The sequence below is a fragment of the Schistocerca piceifrons genome, chromosome X, assembly GCF_021461385.2.
Source record: "Schistocerca piceifrons isolate TAMUIC-IGC-003096 chromosome X, iqSchPice1.1, whole genome shotgun sequence".
Taxonomy (NCBI): domain Eukaryota; kingdom Metazoa; phylum Arthropoda; class Insecta; order Orthoptera; family Acrididae; genus Schistocerca; species Schistocerca piceifrons.
Window position 1 is genome coordinate 424,266,746 of NC_060149.1, and position 23,051 is coordinate 424,289,796.

General features: G+C 37.2%; 1 protein-coding gene across 1 annotated transcript in view; it reads right to left on the bottom strand.

Moving 5' to 3' along the window:
• Nucleotides 1-23,051, bottom strand: part of LOC124721982 (dedicator of cytokinesis protein 7) — a 274,882-nt gene that overhangs the window by 62,659 nt on the left and 189,172 nt on the right. The window contains exons 26-30 of the mRNA XM_047247149.1: nucleotides 21,767-21,893; nucleotides 21,255-21,448; nucleotides 10,703-10,837; nucleotides 6,537-6,689; nucleotides 2,807-2,965 (exon numbers count right to left, since the gene is read on the bottom strand). Coding sequence (XP_047103105.1) covers nucleotides 2,807-2,965; nucleotides 6,537-6,689; nucleotides 10,703-10,837; nucleotides 21,255-21,448; nucleotides 21,767-21,893 — 768 coding nt within the window. The remainder of the gene's footprint in view (nucleotides 1-2,806; nucleotides 2,966-6,536; nucleotides 6,690-10,702; nucleotides 10,838-21,254; nucleotides 21,449-21,766; nucleotides 21,894-23,051) is intronic.

Genomic DNA, 23,051 nt, shown 5'->3' on the forward strand with positions numbered 1-23,051 from the left:
GTAGGCTATCTGTCACAGGTGGAATTTTGATATGGAGTGGACTTGACTTCGCTGTGGAAGACAGGCTTAAGACAGCTTGTATTGTTTCCTGTGTATATCTCTCCACTATATTACATTCTTCTCGTGAATAAACTGGGGAAAGCCCGTGTGTGTGTGTGTGTGTGTGTGTGTGTGTGTGTGTGTGTGTGTGTGTGTATATATATATATATATATATATAGAGCTTTTGATTTGTTTGATCACTTTCCTTAAGACAGCACAATATTTATTGAAATATTGTATCAGCCCTACATCTCTGTTTGTCCTAATCACTTCAAACAATTTTCTTTTCTTGCACATGATACTTTGATTTCTTTTGTAATCCAGGGGCTATTCTAATGTCTTATTATTACCCCATTTTATTGTTTTCTTGGGAATCCTGTAGTTTGATAACACCAAAAAATCAATTCTGTAAATGGAAACTGATATGAGAGTGCAATAAATAATTTTCTTATACTGTTATTCAGTTAGAGTGTAGGTTTCCTGTGGTATTTCATTCCAAATTCATCGTCATCATCATCATTATCATCAAACTGTGGCACATAAAATGGAATGAATACTTTCCACATAATCAATAATTCCTTTTTCCATGATCTTGCAGAAGCAGGAACTCTGTATCAGAGCCATTGTACGCAATATTGCTAATGACAAGTTGATGGTACCAAGTTTTTCCATTACTGTACATTTTATCATGCTTTCTACCACAAGTGAGCCTCTTTGAAGCAGTGCAGCACGTTATACGATTGTTGCAGATGGTATTGAAGTGCAGATTCTTCATCCCATTTTGACAGTTTTGATCCTCAAATTTTAACCACTTTACATCTTTTCAAACAAATTCTCATACAGCAAGGTGGCTGATTTTTACCTGTTACACATAGAATGAGAATTTCATAATGTATTTAGATTTCAAACTTGATTTAAGGGCTCCTAGGAAATCACCTTTCTTTTCTTTTCCAAACGGGAGAGTATTCTTATATGCCAGGTGGTTATAATTAAACTTTCCCTATTTAACACATTATATCATGGAAACTAATTACCGAATGAGTACTTGACTTGGTAGCATTAATGTCCACAGTATGGGGTGCATGATTTCCATGTGTCACATTGCTCACCGTCCAGTTCCAACTATGGCCACCAGGTATCATGATCAGTCATCGTGATTCATAGTATCACACAACTGACGAGTCGCAGTGCACTTGCTGAGTGTCAACATGAGCTTGGACAAAAGGAGCAGGACATTATTGGTGAAGCTCTATTATCAAACCAACGGTTCGCTTGCTCCACCAGCTGTGCGGAGCATGATGAAGAAGTTTGAATCAACAGAACTGAGCATCGTTCCAGGAAGAGGCTGATGACCGGTTGCACCACAGGTGGTTGATGAAATTGTTGATGCTATGGCAGACAACACTGCACGCAATTCCCGACTGTCAGGCAGTGTGTGTGTGCGCGCTGTGTCATGACAGTTGAACATCCCGTGGTCCACTGTATGGAAGGTGCTTCAAACCATTCATTATCAAATGGTACCCATACAAGATCCATATCATACAGCAGTTTGCACCACAAGATGCACAACGACACATTGACTTCGCTCTCCACTTTCTCACAAGGATTGAAGTTGACTAGAGCTGGCCCTGAACTATCCTATGGACAAACGGAGCTCATTATTCCCTGATGGGTGAGGTGAACACACAGAATTGCTGAGTGAGAGAATCTTCACCTCCAGTCACTGTACATAAGTTCCTCTGTATGGTGAACGTGTCACCGTATGGTGTGGCTTCACGGCTACGTTCCTCATTGGTCCATTCTTTTTTGAACAGGTTGGCACTCAAGGGCGAAACACATGCAGTGTGACTGACCAGTGTTACTGTGATATGCTTCGGCAGCATGTCATACCCACCCTACAGGAGATAGACGCATAAAACTCAACAGTTTTCATGCAAGATGGGGAGCCACTGCACATCACTCGTGAAGTTCACATGCTTCTCTGAAACACATTTGGAAATGATCGAATTACCAGAGGATCATTTCCAAATGTGTGGGCATCACGATCACCTGATCTCACTCTCTGTGATTTCTGGTTGTGGGGCTACCTGAAGGGCAGGGTTTACCAGGGGAACATTCACACGTGTTGATCTGAAGCGTAGATAATGAGAGAGGTAGCCAGAATACCTACAGACACGCTTCATCCTGCTGTGCAGAATGCAAACATGTGCTTTCAGACTCTTCTGGACAGTGATGGGTACCATATTGAGCCCCTTTTGCAACTGTAATGGTACCTGTATGTAATGGTATGATGTACTGTAGCAGCACATTAAAAGTATTTCAGTTGAATTGATTCTACATTATTTCTCTTCCCCATGTCCTTGACATTAATGCTACCAAGTTTGGTATTCATATGGTAATTAGTTCCTGTGTTAAATAGGGAAAGTTTAAATATAACCAGCTGGTATAAAGCTATCAGTTCACTTCCTTTTTTGTAAAAATAATTCTGTACTGGAAATTTTTTGACATAATTTTAGCCATTACAATAAAATACTCTATGATATACTAAAATCACATAATAAACATTTATAACAACACATCTAAATTAATGTCATACTTCCCATTAAACTGTATGAAAATGAAAATTGAAACGCATGACAGCTGCTGTTATCAAAATACTTACTAGTTATATCGCATAATACAAAAATATACTATAGTTGTCCTTCTAAATTTTATCATAAAAGCAAGGAACTTAATACCTTCAACAGCTGCTGTGTCATGACTAACCTGCTCTGGAAAAGTTGTTTCCTGCAATTCAGTGTCTTCTTCTGCATAAACGAGAATTGTCTTCAAAGAGCGCCGCAATGACTCTTCACTAAATGAAGAGCTGGTTCCAACAAGTGAACTGAGAGACATTGTCACCTGCATTTTTACTCTAGCAAAATTCTGGAAAATGAATTTTTTTTCTATTCAGTCAGAGATGTCAGAGATTAACTCTTAATTCATTGCACATAGATTTATTCCTGAATCTCCTGGAGCACAAAAATGGTGACAGATTCTCATTATTAAAATATTTTAGATTCAATAGTCATTTACAGTGATCAAAACAATTACACCATTGTATGTGTGTGTGTCTGGGGGGGAGGGGGGGGGGAGATGTTTGCTTGCTTTATGAAGTTGTTAAGTAACTAAACTTAAAAGCACTTTGGAGGACCATGGTAAAGCATATTATTAAGATAAAATTATGCTAGTAGTTTATCTTACAGCATTTCACTTTCTTACTTCATTATTTTTTAATTTATTAGACATCCAACAAGAGGTGGCCAACACAATATGAATTTAACACTTTTCGAACAGCAATCACAGATTATATAATATGGAGACAAAATTTTAATTTGAGCTGAAACCACACATACATAGGTGTACAATCAGATACTGTAAAGGTCACTGAATATAATTGACAGAGGTGCAATGTAATTCGTGTCGGTATAGCTTTACACAAGTTTTACACAAATTGCATAGTTCAGATATAAATGAAGTAACTACTTTTACCATGCAGTATGGGCTCAGCATGAGTAGACAAAACTGATTTTCACATGTTTTGCCTGGATGCAGTGCAGCTATCAAAAACTTACAAAGGGATATTTTACCATTTCATATTAATAGCAGCCTCCAGTTTTCAAATAGGTGTTGGAGGACAGGCTTAGCTGCATTATTTCTACCATACAAATCCCTTGACACATTTGATAAGCTCTGACTCTGGCAAGCAAGTTGATTATGGTATTTGTGTTCTGTACTCTCTCACACTGACCTTGATTTTGTAGCACATTGGGCACCAACTGAGTTCTATGAAGCCAAGCATTATCAAATAAATAAATAAATAAATAATAAATGATCACACATGGCACAGTAGAATTAAAGGTCAGAGTATCTCACCCCTAAAACCTTGAGCCAACAAGGAATCATACTGAACAATTTAGAAGTTTTGATCACAACCGTGTATTAATTTTTCATTACTTCTCATTCCAGAAATAAATGCACATACAGTCAAACTTGAAACTGGATTATTGCTGTTTACATAATTCATTGCAATTCTGATGGGCTCTGAATTAAAGGTAATATTCCTTTCTGGCTATAGTTGGCCCTAATGTTCTCAGAGGACATCCCATTGTTTGATGGATTCCATGTTAGTTAAATTACACTGTGGGACACAGCTATGGCAATTGCTACCTCACACTGTGACTTCTTAGCTATTATCCTACTAATGGCTCCTAGGTTTCAGTGAATTAAACTACTAAACTATTACACCATTTTCATTCAAAGCAAAGTGGCTCCCAAAAATGAACACCAATGACTACTGTATACCACGTACTTGAGGAATGTCACTTGATTACCATATTTGTGTGAATATAGGCTGCACCTAAACTCTTGACACAAGGTTATAGTAAAAAGTAAATCTCAAATACAGGACACACTACTAAATTTACCTCTGATTACTAAGTACTGCTACTATGTACCTGATGCAGACACTAAATTATATTGGGAACCCTAATAACAATTGAGCTACTTCAAGTTATCAGCTACACACTATGCAAAGGAACATGGACTTCATAAGATGAAAAAAAAAAAGTTTGTAGGTGGTGTGCAAGTGAACAAAGTTTTAAATAGTTTGAAAGGTCAGTGTTCATTCTGAGGACTAAAGTGCAAACATTGAGATGTGAAAAAAGACTTGCTTGATTTAGTAGTTCAAAACAGAAAATGTGGAAATGCCACTACAACTGAAATGATTCAAATTGAAGACTGCAAAATAGCACGTAAAAGAAACATTTTGCCAATGGAATTTAAAGTTTCTTATTGGCAGGTTCAATCATTTATGCAACAAAGTAATTTATCTGTTTATTTCAGAACTACAATTGTGCAAAAATTGTCTCAAGTTTATGAAAACAGTTGCATATCATTACAGCATTGCATGGTCTAGTTTTGATGCAAAAATTTTTATTTACAGTCCCATGTAGGTCTCGATATGCTGAACAGCACTACATCAAATAATGTAGGGGCACATAGTGTGCAATTACATACGTGGGGTGCTGAAAAGCAACAGTGCAGTAATTCCTTTTTTAAAGAAAGCTTTCATGGTTTATCAAAGTAACTTGTAATGGTATTCATTACAAGATACATGCACATGTCATTTTGAAATTGATGACTTATGATCTAAGGGGAAAACATCTCGATTATAGGTCACACCATTACTTTTCATTGCCAAAATTTAGGAAAAAAAGTATGACTTATATTCATGCATATTCATGCAAATATGGTATCTAGTTGGTATACCTAAGCATATTTAACAGCTTTCTCCTCCTCCTACAACCAAATTCAGTGGCTGTATTTCAACCTACTACCAACACAATATTTGGCCCACATCGTATCAGGATATCCTCAAATCGTTCTGCCCAGTTTACACTGCAGTGACACACCAATTTACAAACACAATTACATGAAATGCTTACATTTACTACTAACATTCCATACAGAATGAGGTCATTAGGGATGGAGCAAAAGCTCTGATGGGGCAGGGGTGGGAAAGAAAATCAATCATGTTCAATCCTAGCATTTGCCCTAAGCAATTTAATGAAATCATGTAAAACCTAAATCTAGATAGTGAAACAGGGATTTAAACCACCGTCCTCAATCACAAGTCCAGTGTCTTACCACTGTGCCACCTTCCTCACTTGGAGTGCACAGGTGATGGAGTGCAGACTGCACCCTTGTTATTACAGAAACCAAATGTATCCAGTATGCATGCTCAGTCGACAAGCAGTTTAGTTGCCAGCATTTTCTCACTAATACAAGTACCAGTGTTTGTTGAAATAAAACCATTTCACTATTACAATAAACATGTCAACAACAAGTGCAGCAGAATTTCAACACTTAATCACATATTCACACAATATGAAATAGGAGTGTTCTAATTTTCATCCATAGATTCCTTAATTTCATTGGTAACATTAATTCAGTGGCTTTCATGCTGCCTTAAATGTGAGATATGGTTCAACGTAACATTTTCAGAGTTAATGCTTAATTCATAGGTAAATTAATAATTCCCTCAATGGCTTGTCTTAGCCTCATGGGGATTGCAGCAAACTTCCATTACTAGTGCACTACTTTCAGATCAGCTGGTGCATTTTAACAGTCAAGTGAAACATCTACAATTATTTTCATTTAATCAAGCTTGGTTGTTCCTGTCTTTCTCTGTAGAATGAACTCTTAAGCAATGAATGGCCAGAAGTTCTTTCTTTAAAGAAATTGCAGTTATGTATAGGACCACAATACAATTAATGCTAGTTATCTTTTGTATATTTTTTGAGTTTTTTCAACTAAATTGTAAACACACACACACACACACACACACACACACACACACACACACACACACACACACACACACACACACAAAACTGACAAGGAAAATTATTTATTTAAAAACCAATGGAAAGAAATATTTAATGACATTACTCACATTTCCTATTTCAAAGTTTTGTCTCATTAAAAGGTAGAGTGATGCAGATGCCTGGGATCGAACACTGCCCATATTTGAACTGCAATGTTTCAGAAGTTGTAAACAGAGATCAGCACACTGCTCTGTTTCTTCATCAAATAACAGATTTGGGAACTGAAATAAAAAGTTATTATTACAAGATATTGGTACGTATCTGCTCATAGCAACTGAGTGCACGTTGTAGGACTTACTTTCTGAGAAAAAAAAAAAACAGAAGTATATTTGGTGCCCTATCAATATTACAAAAATTATTGACAGAAAATGCAGAAAATAGATTTATTGAAAATTCTCACTGTTGAATACCAATTGTAAGTAATATGTTTTGAAGATTACAGAGTCTATGTATTTTATTGACACAGTGTAGGTTACATTTATATTAGTTGTAAACAACACAACTGTATGTGTGGTTGCTAATATAGTGTGATTTCACCTACTCACTTTAATTTCTATTTACATGATTTACATGATTTAGTTAAAAACTGCTCCCCAGAAAAGAGTGATGTGACAATAGGAGGAACGATAATTAAACACATGATTTTCTGATGACATAGTATTACAGTGTGAAAATTAGAAGGCAATCAAGAGAATTGAGCACCAGCTATGAGGAATATCAAAAGGTGATAAATGTGAAGATTTGTGATGAGTTATTGAGACGGTTAACTTCAGGTACCTACAATGCAAAATAACCAGTAACATGACATGTAATAAAGGGACAGAAACACAGATAGTTATAGCTAAAGAAATCAAACAATGGAAAATCCAGGATGGAATGTAATAATAATAGCTAAAGAAATGTTTTACATAATGAGTAGTATTTTCTGTGGTCCATTAAATATATAAATAAATAAATAAATAAGGAAAAGATTAGTGAAGTGTTTTGTATTGAAAGTTGCACTGTAGGGTGTCAAAACACGAACACCGTGTCAGAGAGAGAACGAAGTGCTCAGAGGCTTTTGAGATATCGATTTCGAGAAGTATCAAAGGTGTGAAATGCACAGGTAAAATTCGAAGTAAAGTTTGGTTATACAATGTGAATGAGAAAAACAAATACAGATAACAAATAAGATAAGAAAAAGAAACTGGCTGTGACACCAGATGATAAGACATAACATAATAAAAGTTGCACCAGAAGGAATGGTGACTGGGAAGAGAATGAGGAGAAGGGCAAGGAGAAGGAGGAGGAGGAGTCATGGTCTGTGTGGGCAATCAGCTTGAGTGTAGGTGTTCTAGCTGTGCACTTGGTATTCAAGTCACAGAGAAGCAAGGAGAGACAGCAAACACATTTAGATGGCATTACATGTCGCAGTATCATTGGTATATTAAGAGGTTCACCACAGCAAGCAGAATGGAGGCCTGGAATTTATTATTGCCCATAATGACACTTCATGGCTGGTGAGGAGACCTGAGATGGAACCAACATTCAATACAAGTGAAGGCAAGGTTTACCTTGCCCTACAAACCAGCACCACCATTATTACCTTGTCTAACGTGCTTTAAGGAATCCAAACAGCACACCCCTTCCCTGACTAGAGACTTCAGAGCACCTCCATCAAACTGCATAGGCTTCACAATATTATCCTGCATGTTCATCAAGTCTCCAGATGCATTGCTATCACAAAAAGGTACAGCCTTGCTTTTGATAAATGACTCAGGGAGAAAGGATGAGTTGTAGTTTAGATTCGAGAGCGATTTTCTTCATCTGATGCATAATGTCTAAAGGGTCCAATACGGTACAATACCAGAGTAGGCAGTTCAGTCAATGCAATACTTCAACTGATCAACAAAAGAAGGAATTACAAAAATGTTCAAGGAAAGATAGGAATAAGGCAAAACCAGTCACTTAGTAATGAAATAAATAGAAAGTGCCAGGCAGGCAAGGTGAAATGGCTCCCAGGAAAATGTGAAGAAATCAAAAAAGAAATGCTCACTGAAAGGACTGACTCAGCATATAAAAAAGTCAAACTACCTTCAGTGAAATTAAAAGCAAGGGTGGGAACATTAAGAGCGCAATGGGAATTCCACCGTTAAACATATAGGAGAGAGTGGATAAGTGGAAAAGGTATACTGAAGGCCTGCAGTGTTACAGACAGAATTTAAAAGATCTCTGTAAGATTTGAGATCAAATATGGCAAAAGGGATAGATAACATTCCACCAAAATGTCTAAAATTGTTGGGCAACAAAATGAATATTCAAGCTCATGTGTAGACTCTATGAGACGGGCAACATACAATCAGACTTTTGGAAAAATATCGTCCACACAGTTTTGAAGATAGCAAGGGCGGGTACAAATGAGAACTATTGCACAGTCAACTTAATAGCTCATGCATCGAAGCTGCTGACAAGAATAATATACATAAGAATGGAAAAAAATACTGAGGATCTGTTAAATGGTCATCAGTTTGGCTTCAGGAACAGTAAATGCACCAGAGAGATAGATATAATGTTGCATTTGATGATGGAAGCAAGATTGGAGAAAAATCAAGACACGCTCACAGGATCTGTTCACCTAGAAATAGCATTAGACAACAAAAAATGGTGCAAAGTGTTCAAAATTGTTAGAAAAATAGGAGTAATCTATAGGGAGAAATGGGTAATCCACAATATGTACAAGAACCAAGAGGGAACAATAAGATTGGAAGATGCAGGCTTTTGCCCCTGCTGTTCAATCCATACATCAAAGAAGCAATTATGGGAAAAAAAGTTCAAGAGTGGGATTAAAATTTTGGGTGAAAGGATATCAAAGATAAGGTTTGCTGATGAGACTGCTATACTTAGTGAAAGTGAAGGGGAATCTACTGAATGGAATGAATAGTTTATTGAGTATAGAATATGGATTGAGAGTAAACCAGAAAAAGACAAAAATAATTAGAAGTTGCAGAAATTACAATAAAGAGAAACTTAAAATTAATACTGGCAATCACAAAGTAGATGAAGTTAAGTAATTCTGCTGTCTAGGAAGTAAAATAACCCATGACGGATGAAGCAAGGAGGACATAACAAGTTGACAAAGAGTGCATTCCTGGCCAAGAGAAGCCTACTGGTATCAAATAAAAACCTTAATTTGAAGATGATATTTCTGAAAATACGCATTTGAAGCACAGCATTGTATGGTAGCAAATCACAGATAGCGGGAAAACTGCAACAGAAGAGAATCTGAGCATTTGAGATGTACTGCTACAGAAGAATGTTTAAAATTAAGTGGACTGATCAGATAAGGAATGAGGTGGTCTGCTGCAGAATTTATGAAGAAAGGAACATGTAGAAAACACTGACAAGAAGGGACAGGAAGATAGGACATGTGTAAAGATATCAGGGAATAATCTCCATGGTACTACGGGGAATTCTAGAGAGTAAAAAATGTAGGGGAAGTGAGAGATTGGAATACATCCAACAAGGAATTAAGGACGTGCATGTGCTACCCTCGAATGAAGACACTGGCACAGGAGACGAATTCATGGATGCATCAAACCAGTTAGAAGATTGATGATTTTTCAAACAAACCAAAATGTGGTTAAGGAAAATTTATGCCACTACATGTGTTTCCTAGGGAGACATCCAACACCAGTGAGTACGCCTTTCTCATGGTGTGCATGGACATGGGTCAAATCCAATGGACACTCGTCTAAACAATAGCAGTAACAAAAGCGCACATGCTGGCAATGGGAGACACTGACACATCATATACTATGAAACTTCCTGGAAGTGTGCCGGACCGAGACTCGAACTCGGGACCTTTGCCTTTCATATACTAAATGGCCTGGAGCACAGTACTGTGAGCAGTTGTGCTGCCTATTTTGCCATTCAAAGATATCACACCCTGTACTGACATTCTGTTTTATACCAGTAAAGGGATGGTAAGTGCATCCAGTGGCCATGGATTGTTTTCTAATATACTTTGCATCATTAGCACCATGCCACATGTGTCAATGTTGTCTTCCTCCAATGTCATACTGTTCTGTGGAGCTAAAACATCCCTTAAAGACACAATGGTGTGTTTCAGCATTCTTTAGCATTTTATCTGTTGTTACAGGAAATTATTGTTGAGAAGTAAAATACAAAATTTAAACATAGTTATAATTTTATAATGATGCAAAGACAAGTTGTTGTTATTAAATGATTAACTAACCTTAAATACAAGGGACCTCTGTGTTGCAAACATGTTCTGAAGAACTATAGTGCTCTGATTTCTTGAGAGAGCATGTAACAAAACTTTCAATACCACTCCAAGTAGTCCCTGCAAGTTATCTGTCTGTGATGCAACCTGAAAAGAAATTGAGTTGTGACTGTTGATGTATTATTATGAACACTGATGGGTAAAATAACTCAACACCCCCCCTCGTCATTACAGAAATACTACTGCATTAGTTTAACTGGCTATAAGCCACAGATACAGAAAATGATACATATTTAATAACAAAATGCAGTACAGCACACTTTCATACAAGAAAAACAGACATGGGTTCTCAGTAATGGTTTAACCAAATATTTTTCTTATCTGAGGAAATGTAATTTACAAGAAAAATAATAGGGTTTAAAATCTCATCAATTATGAATAACTAGTGATGGACACTTCTGTAAGCTTTGCTGAATGGAAAGACCCACATTATAGCTTAGAATACATGTGTTCAAAGATGATCAGTTAGAATTTCCAATAGAGAAACAGCATGTCTAAAAAACCCAGACTGGCAGTTAATTGTCTTGAAAGGAGAAATCACATGAGAAATTGGTAAAACTATAAGGAGACAGAATGGTAGGCCCGAATTTACCTTCCACAGGCCCCGAGCTATAGTACAGCCAATTGGGGGAGTGGGGGGGGGGGGGGGGGGGGGCACTATCCCTAACTTTCAGAACAGTAAGTTGTTTTAACAGGGAGGAAAGAGAAATATGTGTGGGAAGACTGAGATTAGATTAGTTTAGATTCAGTTTTCGTCCCACAGACCCAAAAAATGAGATGATTTTCGTGGGTGCGGAACATGCCACAAAGTATAACATAAAAACATAAAACATTTGAATATAATACTTACTACCCTGGATATTTGTCAGGAGATTGTTGAAATAGGTGAATGCAATGCGGTAAACTGTAACAGCTAATATTTACAGAATTAACACGCTGTCAGAATGAAACATTGTTATGCACTATTAATAAATTTGTCATACATAAAATATCTAATCCTGACTGTTGTGACCATGTGCTGTCAAAACTGAAATCTAACAGACTTTTTACTTAAGCTGGCTTAACCGTCTCTGTTAAGATATTCATCTATAGAGTAGAAGGAGTTGCCTATCAAAAAGTCTTTCAAACTATGTTTAAACCGAGCTTTATCTGAAATCAAGTTTTTAATGGTTGCTGGTAATTTATTGAAAATGCGTGTTCCTGAATATTGGACCCTTTTTGGATCAAGATAAGTGATTTTAGGTCTTTATGAAGATTGTTCTTATTCCTAGTATTGATATTATGTATTGAGCTATTTGTTGGAAATAGATATCTAATATTTGCAACAAATTTTATTACGGAATAAATATACTGAGAAGCAGTGGTTAGAATACAAAGTTCCTCGAGCAGGTTTCTACACGATATTCTTGAATTTACATCAGAAATAATTCTTATCGCAAGCTTTTGTGCCCTAAAAACTTTTGCTCGGCTTGATTAGTTACCCGAGAATATGATCCTGTATGACATAATAGAATGATTGGTTCAAATGGCTCTAAGCACTATGGGACTTAACATCTGAGGTCATCAGTTCCCTAGACTTAGAACTACTTAAACCTAACCAACCTAAGGACATCACACACATCCATGCCCGAGGCAGGATTCGAACCTGCAACCGTAGCAGCAGCGCGGTTCCGGACTGAAGTGCATGTCTTCATATGTTATACACATGCTGGAAGGAAATCTCTTACAGGTTCTGAACTCGGTATAGTGGGTTTTCTCAAAGTTTAATGACAGTGAATTAGCATTAAACCATTTATTAATGTTAGTGAAAATTTGATTAGCAGCCATTTTTAAATCTGTACTTGGCTTGCTACTTATTGCAATGTTTGTATCATCTGCAAACAAATCAGACTTAGCATCAGGCAATGTAACAGACGAGAGGTCATTAATGTACACAAGAAAAAGCAATGGAGCCTAGATGGAACCTTGAGGAACACCACATGTAATTATTTCCCAATCAGATGAAGACTGACTGCTTACTGCACAGGTATTTTGCAACGACACCCTTTGCTTCCTGTTACACAGATAAGACTCAAACCATTTCGCAACAATGCTGGTGAACTTTTAAGAGGCTTGCAACACTACATGAATTTGTTACCAAAGTCTCATTTATTTTTAGAGCTATCTGTTTGTCTTCCCTTTTTGGCCCCTCCTGTCTCTGTCTCCACTATATCCCATACAGTTTTTATTTTGTTGCCTGATGAAATTATCGTTTTCTCATAATAAAGCTGCTTCGATTTCTGGATTACTTGCCTCAATATTTTGCAGTATTCTTTGTAATGCATTACAATTCTAACATCAGAGCTGTTCCCAGATAGTAGATATAGTCTCCTTTTTGTCCCACATGATATCTTTTTTTCCTTGTATACGCCACAGTTTACGTTTTGACTTCTGTGATATTTGAGTTACCTTTAAGGGAAAACAATTTTCAAAAGAGAAGGTAATTTTATTAATGGATGCTTTGTATTTTCCATTTGAGTTAGAAGTATTATAAATATCTATCCACTTGAGCAATTTCCTGAATTTCTCAATTTTTTTATCCTGAGAAGTTTCAACATTTAACCCAAGATGCTACATGTCATGATCAGATAGCCCATTTACTAGTGGTTTTGTGATATGACTTTTCCCTAGATTTGTCTACAAAGGTCTTATCAATAGCAGTCTCAGAGCATTTGCATAGCCTAGGTGCAAAGTTCACAGTAGGAATTAAATTGAATGACAGTGTTACTGATTGCAATAATTGTTCACTGACAGAGCTTTTCAATAAATCCACATTAAAATCACCAGCAACCATTATTTCCTTGTTTTTTTACCATGAGATGGGACAACAGAGCTTCCAGATTTCTTATGAAGAGATTAAAATTTCCTGAAGGTGATTTATATATCCCTGCTATTATAAAGGACTTACTATGAAATACTACTTCCGTTGCACAAGCTTCCAAGTGCTGCTCTGAGCAAAATTTATTAATATCAACATTCTTTAAATCAAAAGAGTTTCTGACAAATGTTACAATTCCTACTTTCTCCATATTTTCTCTACAGAAGCAAGAAGCTATCTTGAATCCTGTAACATTTGACACATCTATACCAGTGGTCACATGATGCTCAGAAGGGCAGATTATTTCAACTGGTTTGCTCAACTCTAATTCTTAAATACAAATAAGCAACTCATTAAGCTTACCCTCCTGTCAATTTTTGAGTATCTGTAGTTTCAATGAAGGCTGTCTGCATGAACTGAGTACATTAAAATTTGGTTTCTGGCTGCCTGTTTTATCAATCTGAATGTCATTTTTAGCCCGTCTCCGAACATCTCTTGTTTCTGCCCTCCCTACCCTAAAAAAACTGCTGTTCTGTCACTTGTAACCACTGGTACTTTACCAACTGTGACATCTGTACGCAAGAGGAACACATATAAGTATCAGATCAAATTAAAATAGTCCAATGTACTAGGCTGGTTAGCACTTGACACCTTACTATCTTACTCCTACTGCTCTTGTGAAGGGATCCAATTAAGGCAGCTGCAGAAATGAGCCATGAGGAAAATTAAATGATAAGCTTACCAATCTTGTATACTACACTATTTTAGATTGATATGCTTCTTGCACTTGTTCCTCTTGTGTACAGATCTGATGCTGAATGCAGTTATTAATATGAGTCATAAGAAAAACTGAGTAATGAAATAACTGGTGGTCTAGACAAAATTCATTGTTTAAGGGCTGAACATGATTGTTGACTTCTTTACAGATTTTCTATTCTACATTGTGGTTTAATATATGTTAGCAGTTTATGTGTATGAAATATGTATAGTCTTTCAGATAACGATCTACATTACACAGGTGACAAACATTATGCACACATTATGCACAGATTTTGTATGGAAGTGTTGTGATTCCCAGGGTTAACAAAAAACTTCTTAAAATACAAGTTACATGACGGGTACTTAAAAGAGTTGAAGATGTCAAAAGGGCAATACTTAAAGCATATAATCTTGTGAGAACTTTGGACCTATGTTGCAACTGTATTAGACATATGAAACTGACAACGTTGTTCCATCTATGATGGTAAATAATATTTATTAGTCCACTGTTAGCTAGCAGGTAAAGGAAAGTTATCTGCACTCTCAGAAATTAGTCTAAATGATTGTGGAGAAAGTGCTTTGATCTGCTTCATTTAGTTTGGCGTAAATACGTGCAAATGATGATCAGTTACATATACCATGAAACACCTATACACAAAATTATCGTAATTATTTTTAATAGAAAAATCTAGGTGCAGCTGAGCAAACTATCACCTTTAGCATACATACTGATAATACAGTCATACCATGGTAGCACTTTGTGCGCGTGCGCGCGCGTGTGTGTGTGTGTGTGTGTGTGTGTGTGTGTGTGTGTGTGTGTGTGTGTGTGTGTGTGGTGGGGGGAGGGAGGAGGAGCTCTCATGAGATCATATATCAAACAACTATATGCAAAACAAATGTGCTATCCAAAGTTTGGGCAGCTGCCTGTCACTTCATGGCTGGGAGGTATCAGATGCTATGCTCAAAGACAAATAAATTATGTCTCCCATGTAGACACACAAGGAACTTAAAAGAGTTGAAGATGTTAAAAGGGCAATACTTAAAGCATATAATCTTGTGAGAACTTTGGAACTTTGTTGCAACTGTATCAGACATATGAAACTGACAATGTTGTTCCATCTATGATGGTAAATAATATTTATTAGTCCACTGTTAGCTAGCAGGTAAAGGAAAGTTATCAGAGCCAAGTCTCCAAAATATACACTTAAAAGTTTTCAAACTGATAACCACAAACATGTAAGCTAAAAGGGACAAAAACGCCAACCATCAACACTGAAAACACCAATTTAAAAATCACAATCAGTAAATGATGACTACCATATTTACTCGAATCTCAGGTGCACTTTTTTCCGGTTTTTGTAATCCAAAAAACCGCCTGAGGCTTAGTGCAAAGTAAGTGGAAGTTCTGAAAAATGTTGGTAGGTGTTGCCACAACTAACTTCTGCCGTCAAACATATGTAGCGCTACAAAGGCATGCTTTGCAGGCGCAAAGATAAATACTGGTGCCAAAACCTCTGCGTCAGTAAATAAATTAAAAGAAAAGGTAGAAGAATGTAAACATTATGCCATTCATGTTTGCTGCTATTTCATTTAAATCCTGTCTGCCTAATAAACTACGAAACTAGAGTGAGACAACAGTAAACACAGAAGAATATACATATCATGTCATGTTTATATTCGTGTTATGCTGAATAGTGATACAGTCAGAGATGAAGCACGGCAAACGACTAGATTAATAAATCTAAAATGACTAATTTCTGTGCAGAATGTAATGTACTAAAGAGGTGTCCGCAAAGATGTTCGAACGGAGAAAATTTTTCGCTAAACTCTCATTCAGAACAACTCCTATCATATGCAGTCTATTATTTGGTTCTTGTTGATCATTATCAAAGAAAGCAGTGTAAGTAGCAACAAATAGCAGTCTCTTGCCATCGTTTCGCTTATGAGACAATTCCTCTCGTTTTTAATTGTAAGCGGCGGTAGCGCGCACGAAAACAAGCCATGCCGCGAGCAGGGACAGGTCGTAAACACTCATTATCAGAATGCGACACACAATGCACGACACAGTACAATAATGCATTTTCAGCTTAGAGTGACGTAAACACCTATAACAAAGAGAACGACACTCATCAGATCAAAGCAAAATAAGCAATCGATTCGAGCGAGGTGGCACAGTGGTTAGACACTGGACTCTCATTCAGGAGGACGACGGTTCAATCCTGCGTCCAGCCATCCTGATTTAGGTATTCCGTGATTTCCCTAAATTATTCCAGGCAAATGCTGGGATGGTTCCTTTCAAAGGGCATGGCCGACTTCCTTCCCCATCCTTCCCTAATCCGATGAGACCGATGACCTCGCTGTCTGGTCTCCTTCCCCAAAACCAACCAACCTAAGCAATCGGTACAAACCAGACGAAGCATGTGAAAAAGTAAGGGTACCCGACGGAGTGCCTGACACATAGCAATGGCTACTTGGTAAAGCTTAACTGTTAAGCTTACGACTCAAACCATACTACTGTAGCTGTATCTTCATCCATTCAACCTAAATTGTGTCTCATGTTACAATGGACCAACCTTGTTTCGATTTGGAGGTGCGGTCTAAAACTTTTCTCTCCCCTTGAATTTCGAATCTCAAATTTCAGGTGCGGCTTTAGATTCGGGAAAATTTTTTTTCCTTGGTTTCGAGTCTCATTTTTCACGTGCAGCTTAGATTCAAGTGCGGCTTAGATTCGAGTAGATATGGTATAGCATGGTAGAAACATATACAGATGAAACCTAGTACTTTCATAAAAAAGTCCCTCTTTGGTTCCATGCTGGAAAAGAAAGATATGAAACATTTGTACTGAGAAGGCAACACTATTCAGAATCCTGGTTTAAGAATGAATTTCTACATATTTATTAGTCTTGCTGTAAGATGGCTATCACTCAATCTTAGGGAACTTATCCTTCCATTCAATAGTATCCAATGACTTTTTCGGTTCTCTTTTTGTATCCAATTTAGAGATTAAAAGTAGTTTTTCAAAAGATTCAAGTGTGATGTACACTTTCACATGTTCCTTAAAAAAAAAAAACAACAACAACCGTGATGAAAAATTTTGATAAATATTGCTAATATTATCTCAAAAGGAGAAGTCCACAAGGGTGGAACTGACTTTTTGAAACCACGTATGTGTTGGTGCAGCTTAGGGTTCCAGGTATCACACCCTGCAGCCATTCGTCAAAGTATGGCCCCATTTGTGAGAAATCGATGAAAAAAAATTCAGAATTTCACATGATGCTCTAGAGCCTTAAAATGTTAGTATTGCATAGAGCCGTGGTGTAATGTAGTGGTTAAGATATATTCCTGACGTGCAGAAGGTGCTGGGTTCAATTCCCATCAGGTGCTTTGAAACTTTTTTATTTTTAAATCTTTATTGAAATAACTTTGATCATTATTTTTGTTCAATGAACTGGTTTAAATATTTTTTTCTTTCTTTTTTCCCTTCTCATTCCTAATCCTTTGTTACATCATTTTAAACACTGCGTTAACTTTTTCATTTGCTCTCATTTTTTCCATCCGTCATTTTCTTTTATTTGGAATCTTTATCCAAATGTTTTTCATTATTTCCATGTATTAGCTTTGATTTCATTTCTTCAGTTTTGTCATCCTATATTTTGTCCATGTTATTGAATCCATTATTTCTATTCCTGATTTTGGCTCAATTATGTTTACTTTATAATCTCTTTTTTTTCATTTCAATCATTATCTGAATTATTTTATTCATAGTGCAATAAAAATTTACATTTTAAATGTTTTTGTTATGAGTACAATACAAAAAATTTACATCTTTTAGCAAAAAACAGTTCTGACAATTACACAACCAACATAAATTATTTCATTGTTTGTTTTTGAACTGTTATATGCCAGAAATTTCAAATCTTTAAATATTATGACAGCTAAATGAAAATAAGTAAAGAGATTCCATATGAAAAAAGAAGATAGGAAAAAAATAAGAGCAAACAAAGTCAATAAAATAATGAAGATGCTGCAGCAAAGGATCAGAAATTTAAAAAAATTACATTTCAGCCAATGAACAGAATAAAAATAATTATAAAAGTCATTTCGATAAAGATTTAAAAATAAAAAATTTCAAAGCACCTACCAGGATTGGACCTACAACCTTCTGCACATCAGGGCGTACCTTATCCACTATGTTACACCACTACTATGCATAGTAAAATTATTTTTAAGCGCTAGAGCAGGGGTGGGCAAACGTTGCACGCGGCTCATGAGCGCACAGCGTTGCACGTGTGCTTCTCGCGTGCAATCGTCGAATGGGGCAGTGGCGACAGCCGGCAGGTTGTGGCAGTGTAGTACCAGGCTAAGCTACAGACGTTGATGCAAAGCGACCACTACGTAGTGAACGTTGTATTTGAAGTACCGGAAAATGCAGAGTGAATCAAGGAAACGGAGACATGGAGATTTGCTACCTTTTAAACAGGAATGGGAGAATCAATTTTTCTTTGTACAAAAACGTGAAAATTCGAAATGTTTAATATGTGGCAGTAATCTCGCTGGTCAGCGGAAGTTTAGTATTGAACATCATTATAATAAATTTCACAAGGACAAGTACAATTTACTGTTGGATTCTGAGCGGATGGGGAAATTGACTGAACTTAAGAAGAGCGATCTGATGATACTAGATGAATCTGACGTAAGTTGCTGTTGTCACGAGAGATCTGCGACTTTCTTTCGTCGTGTCTCTCATCTAACTGATTTTACATTGTATGGAGCACTGTTTTCAATTTTTCAGGATGACAACAATGATAGCCCAGCGGTATGTGCAAGTTATAAGATTGCGCTTAATATAGCGAGAACTGGAAAACCATTTGCTGAAGGTGAGTTTATAAAGGAGTGCATCAATGACGCTGCTGATTTACTTTGCCCACTGAATGCAAATCAGTTTCGAGCTATCACTCTTTCTCGGCGGACTGTAAGTCGTCGTATAAGTGCCATGGCAGGTGACCTTTACCATCAATTAAGGAGTGCAGTGCAGGAGTTTATTGCATTTTCTATCGCACTTGATGAGTCCACAGATATTTCAGACACCACGCAATAAGTGATTTATGTCCGCGGCGTGGACACTGCTCTACCGGCGCAGACATCCTAAAAGCCGTTGAAGAAGCTGTCGATTCAGCTGGCTTAAACTGGGAACGTTTGGTGTCAGTGACAACAGTCAGAGCACCTGCAATGAAAGGGGAACAAATGGGATTTCTTGAAATACTCAGAAAAAAGCTACAGTGTACAGAAGAATCATTGTACAGCATCCACTGTATTTTGCACCAAGAAGTACTCTGTGCAAAAGCAGCAAAACTGGGGACGTCATGTAAGTGGTTATTCGGGTAGTTAATTATTTGAGATGCCACGGGCTTACACATAGACACTTTCACACATACTTAGCTGAAATTGGGGAAGAGTACGGTGACATACCATACCACAGTGAAGTCCGCTGGCTTAGACGCGGTAAAGTACTCAAAAGATTTTTTGAGCTGAGAATACCAATAAATCAGTTCTTAAAGGACAAAGGAAGGTACGACTCCAAGTTAGAAGATCCAGAGTAGATTGCTGCCCTCGCATTTTTAGTGGACATTAATGGACACATGAATGCACTGAACACAAGTTTACAAGGAGAAAATCAGCTAATTTGTGAAATGACTGAAAAGGTGCAAGCTTTCACTAGTAAGCTTGATCTGTGGGAAAGACAGCTCTCGTCAGGAAACACAGTCCACGTCCATACTCTGTCTACTGTGCGAGAACAGAATTGCAAAGAATATGTTTCCCTACTGAATGCAATAAAAGAGGAATTTCTCAAGCGATTTGGGGATATATCATATTTATCCCAAGCATTTGAATGGTTCTCGAGACCATTTGCTGTTTCTGTAGATGATATTCATCCCAATTTGCAAATGGAATTAATAGATCTACAGTGTAATTCACGTCTGAGAGACAAGCGCCTTTTGGCAAGACGTGTAATAGACTTTTATCACGACTTTCCACAGCAAGAGTTTCCTCATCTCCATCGTGAAGCCGCGAAGATAATGTCAGTGTTTGGCTCGACATACGTTTGTAAGAGATTTTTTTTCTGTTATGAAAATTAATAAGTCTTGGTTAAGAGCAAACATCAGTGATGAAAATTTACGTAACTGTTTGCGTTTGTCTGTATGTAGAAATTTTGTTCCAGACATTAAACGTATTGTAAACTCTACCTGTGATAATTAAATAAAATGTATCGTAGATAAAAGGCACTCTTTCAAACCATAATTTCTTTCAAGCACTTCTACTACCCTTATTCCTTCATTCAGTAAGGCAAGCTAGGAAACAAACCGCATTACAGAAGAAGGAGTGGAGAGACAGTATGGTGGGGAGGGGAGAGAAGCGGGTGGCTAGCTTGCCCCTGTGTGCACGCAGAACACCTGTTAACTGCACGCGTGCAAGTGCACCGCACACGTGCAGGATTCCTGCCCACACCTGCCCTAGAGCATCATGTTAAATTTAAAAAAAACATTTTTTTACTGGTTACTCACAAATGAGGGTTCACTCTGACTGATGGATCCAAGGTGTGATACCTGGGAGTCTAAAATACAACACTATATATATGGTTTCCAAAAGTTAATCCAATCCCTGGGAACCTTTCCTTGTCAGTGAGAAAATCAGCACAAATAAAGATGGAGTTCACATCAAATCACATAATTGTAGTGAATGTTGAACATATTTAAAAAGCTAAAAAACCAGTAAAAAGAACTTTCAGTGAAAACATGTTTCAGCAACCTAAACAACCTCCAACTATTTCAGGCTGACTTTTTAACAAATAAGAGGGATACAATTATTGTGCTGATATCTAGTACGCACCTGAACAATTTGCTCCAATGTATCTAGAATAACAAAGCTGACTTCTGTGGCCAGATTTCCTTCTATGTGAGCATCTGTCTCAACTTCAGCCCTTGGTCGTTCTGGCTGTTCTGCAGTGGGACGGTATGCCATTTGTTCTTTGCGCCATCGTAATCGATCACCTGGCCAACCAGGAGAAGCTGGAGGATTCTTCTCTGCATGGACAAGGAGAATAATTACATTAATATATGATTCTACAGGGTGTTCCATTTACCTGATGACCGCACAAATGGGAGTGTGTTGCCATCCACCCACCCACCAGAGCCATGCAGGCCTGTCGAATGGGCGGCACTGCATCTGATTTGCTGGGCAACGGAGCACCCACCGCCCGCTATCTAGAGTGCCACTTGTGCAGTCATCAGATAAATAGACTACTCTGTGTACAAAGACTTTTCTGGAACTATAAACAAAACACTTACACATGGGAGAACAAAATTCCATAGTTTTCTATTATTATCAACATAAATGCATACCTTTACGTCGCATTATCATTTCACTTCGTGCTGACCCCTGTCCTAGAATTACATCTTCCAAGCGAGATTTGATGTCAGTTGTTTTACGAAAACTTTGTTGTGAGAATCTTTTAATAGCTTTTTTGCCCTGAAACATAGAATGGGGTAAAACAGTGCAAACAGATAGGGACTTGTACTTATAAAGTCAAAACATCAGTGGAAATCAAACAATGGAAAATCCATGATGGAATGTAACAATATTAGAGAAGGAAAGTTGCTACTCACCATATAGCAGCGATAGCACACAATTATAGCTTTTTGTTGTGCCTATCGTGACTCAGCATCTCTGCTATATGGCGAGTAGCAATTTTCCTTCTCTAATACTGTTACAAAACATCAGTGGTATTGTTTCTATTTACTAAAATGCAACTGACTTGAATCTGCAAACACTTGCACATTATGCTATATGTACAGAAAAGAGTAAATAACAGAAATGTATAAATGAGTAAAGTAAGGTAATAGGCTATACTCTAGAGAAAGTTAAACTGTGATTGAGCTGGCATTGCCAACACTCAAAATTTGTCAGTTAAATCCTAGAACTAAATGTTTTGTTTTGAGATCTAATGGAAAAAATGAGACTATGAAAGATGGTGGAAGTTTCTTAAAATCAGGAGTATAGACATCCATAACAGAAAGAGATAATTATCTAAATAAGTACTATGCATTAAGCAATACAGTGTTGGCAAAATAAAACTAGGCAATATTTTTTTTTAGAAATCTGACAGAAAATAAAACCCCCAAGTTAATGAATTACACAACTGCTCTTTACAGGAAATGACCACTGTTGATGGTATTGCAGCACTCTGTATGATTCACAAAACTGTAACATACATACAGTGGCTCAGTCTAAGGTATGACAGCAATAGAATTTTCAGTGTTCTGTTGTAGCTCTCTGAGAAAGTGGCTGTTATTTAAGTGTACCTAATCCTTCAATTTTCCACCCAGATAAAAATCACAAGGAAAAAAATCAGGTGCTCTTGAAGGTCATTCAGGTGATTTAGAGGACAGGAGAGTTTACTGCCTTTGCTGACTGTCCTCTCCTCTCCTCATCAAACACCTCATGAACTCATGCGAAGGCTGCATGTGCAGTTGTTCCATCTTGCTGAAAACACAGATGCACTTGTTCTTGGGTGATCTCTTTGTTGTTGAGATTGCATTGTCATGAAATTCCAGAAATAATTTTTGGTCAGTTTTATTTTGATCACCTTGTATCACAAAGACATCTTCAATTACTTATATGCCCATT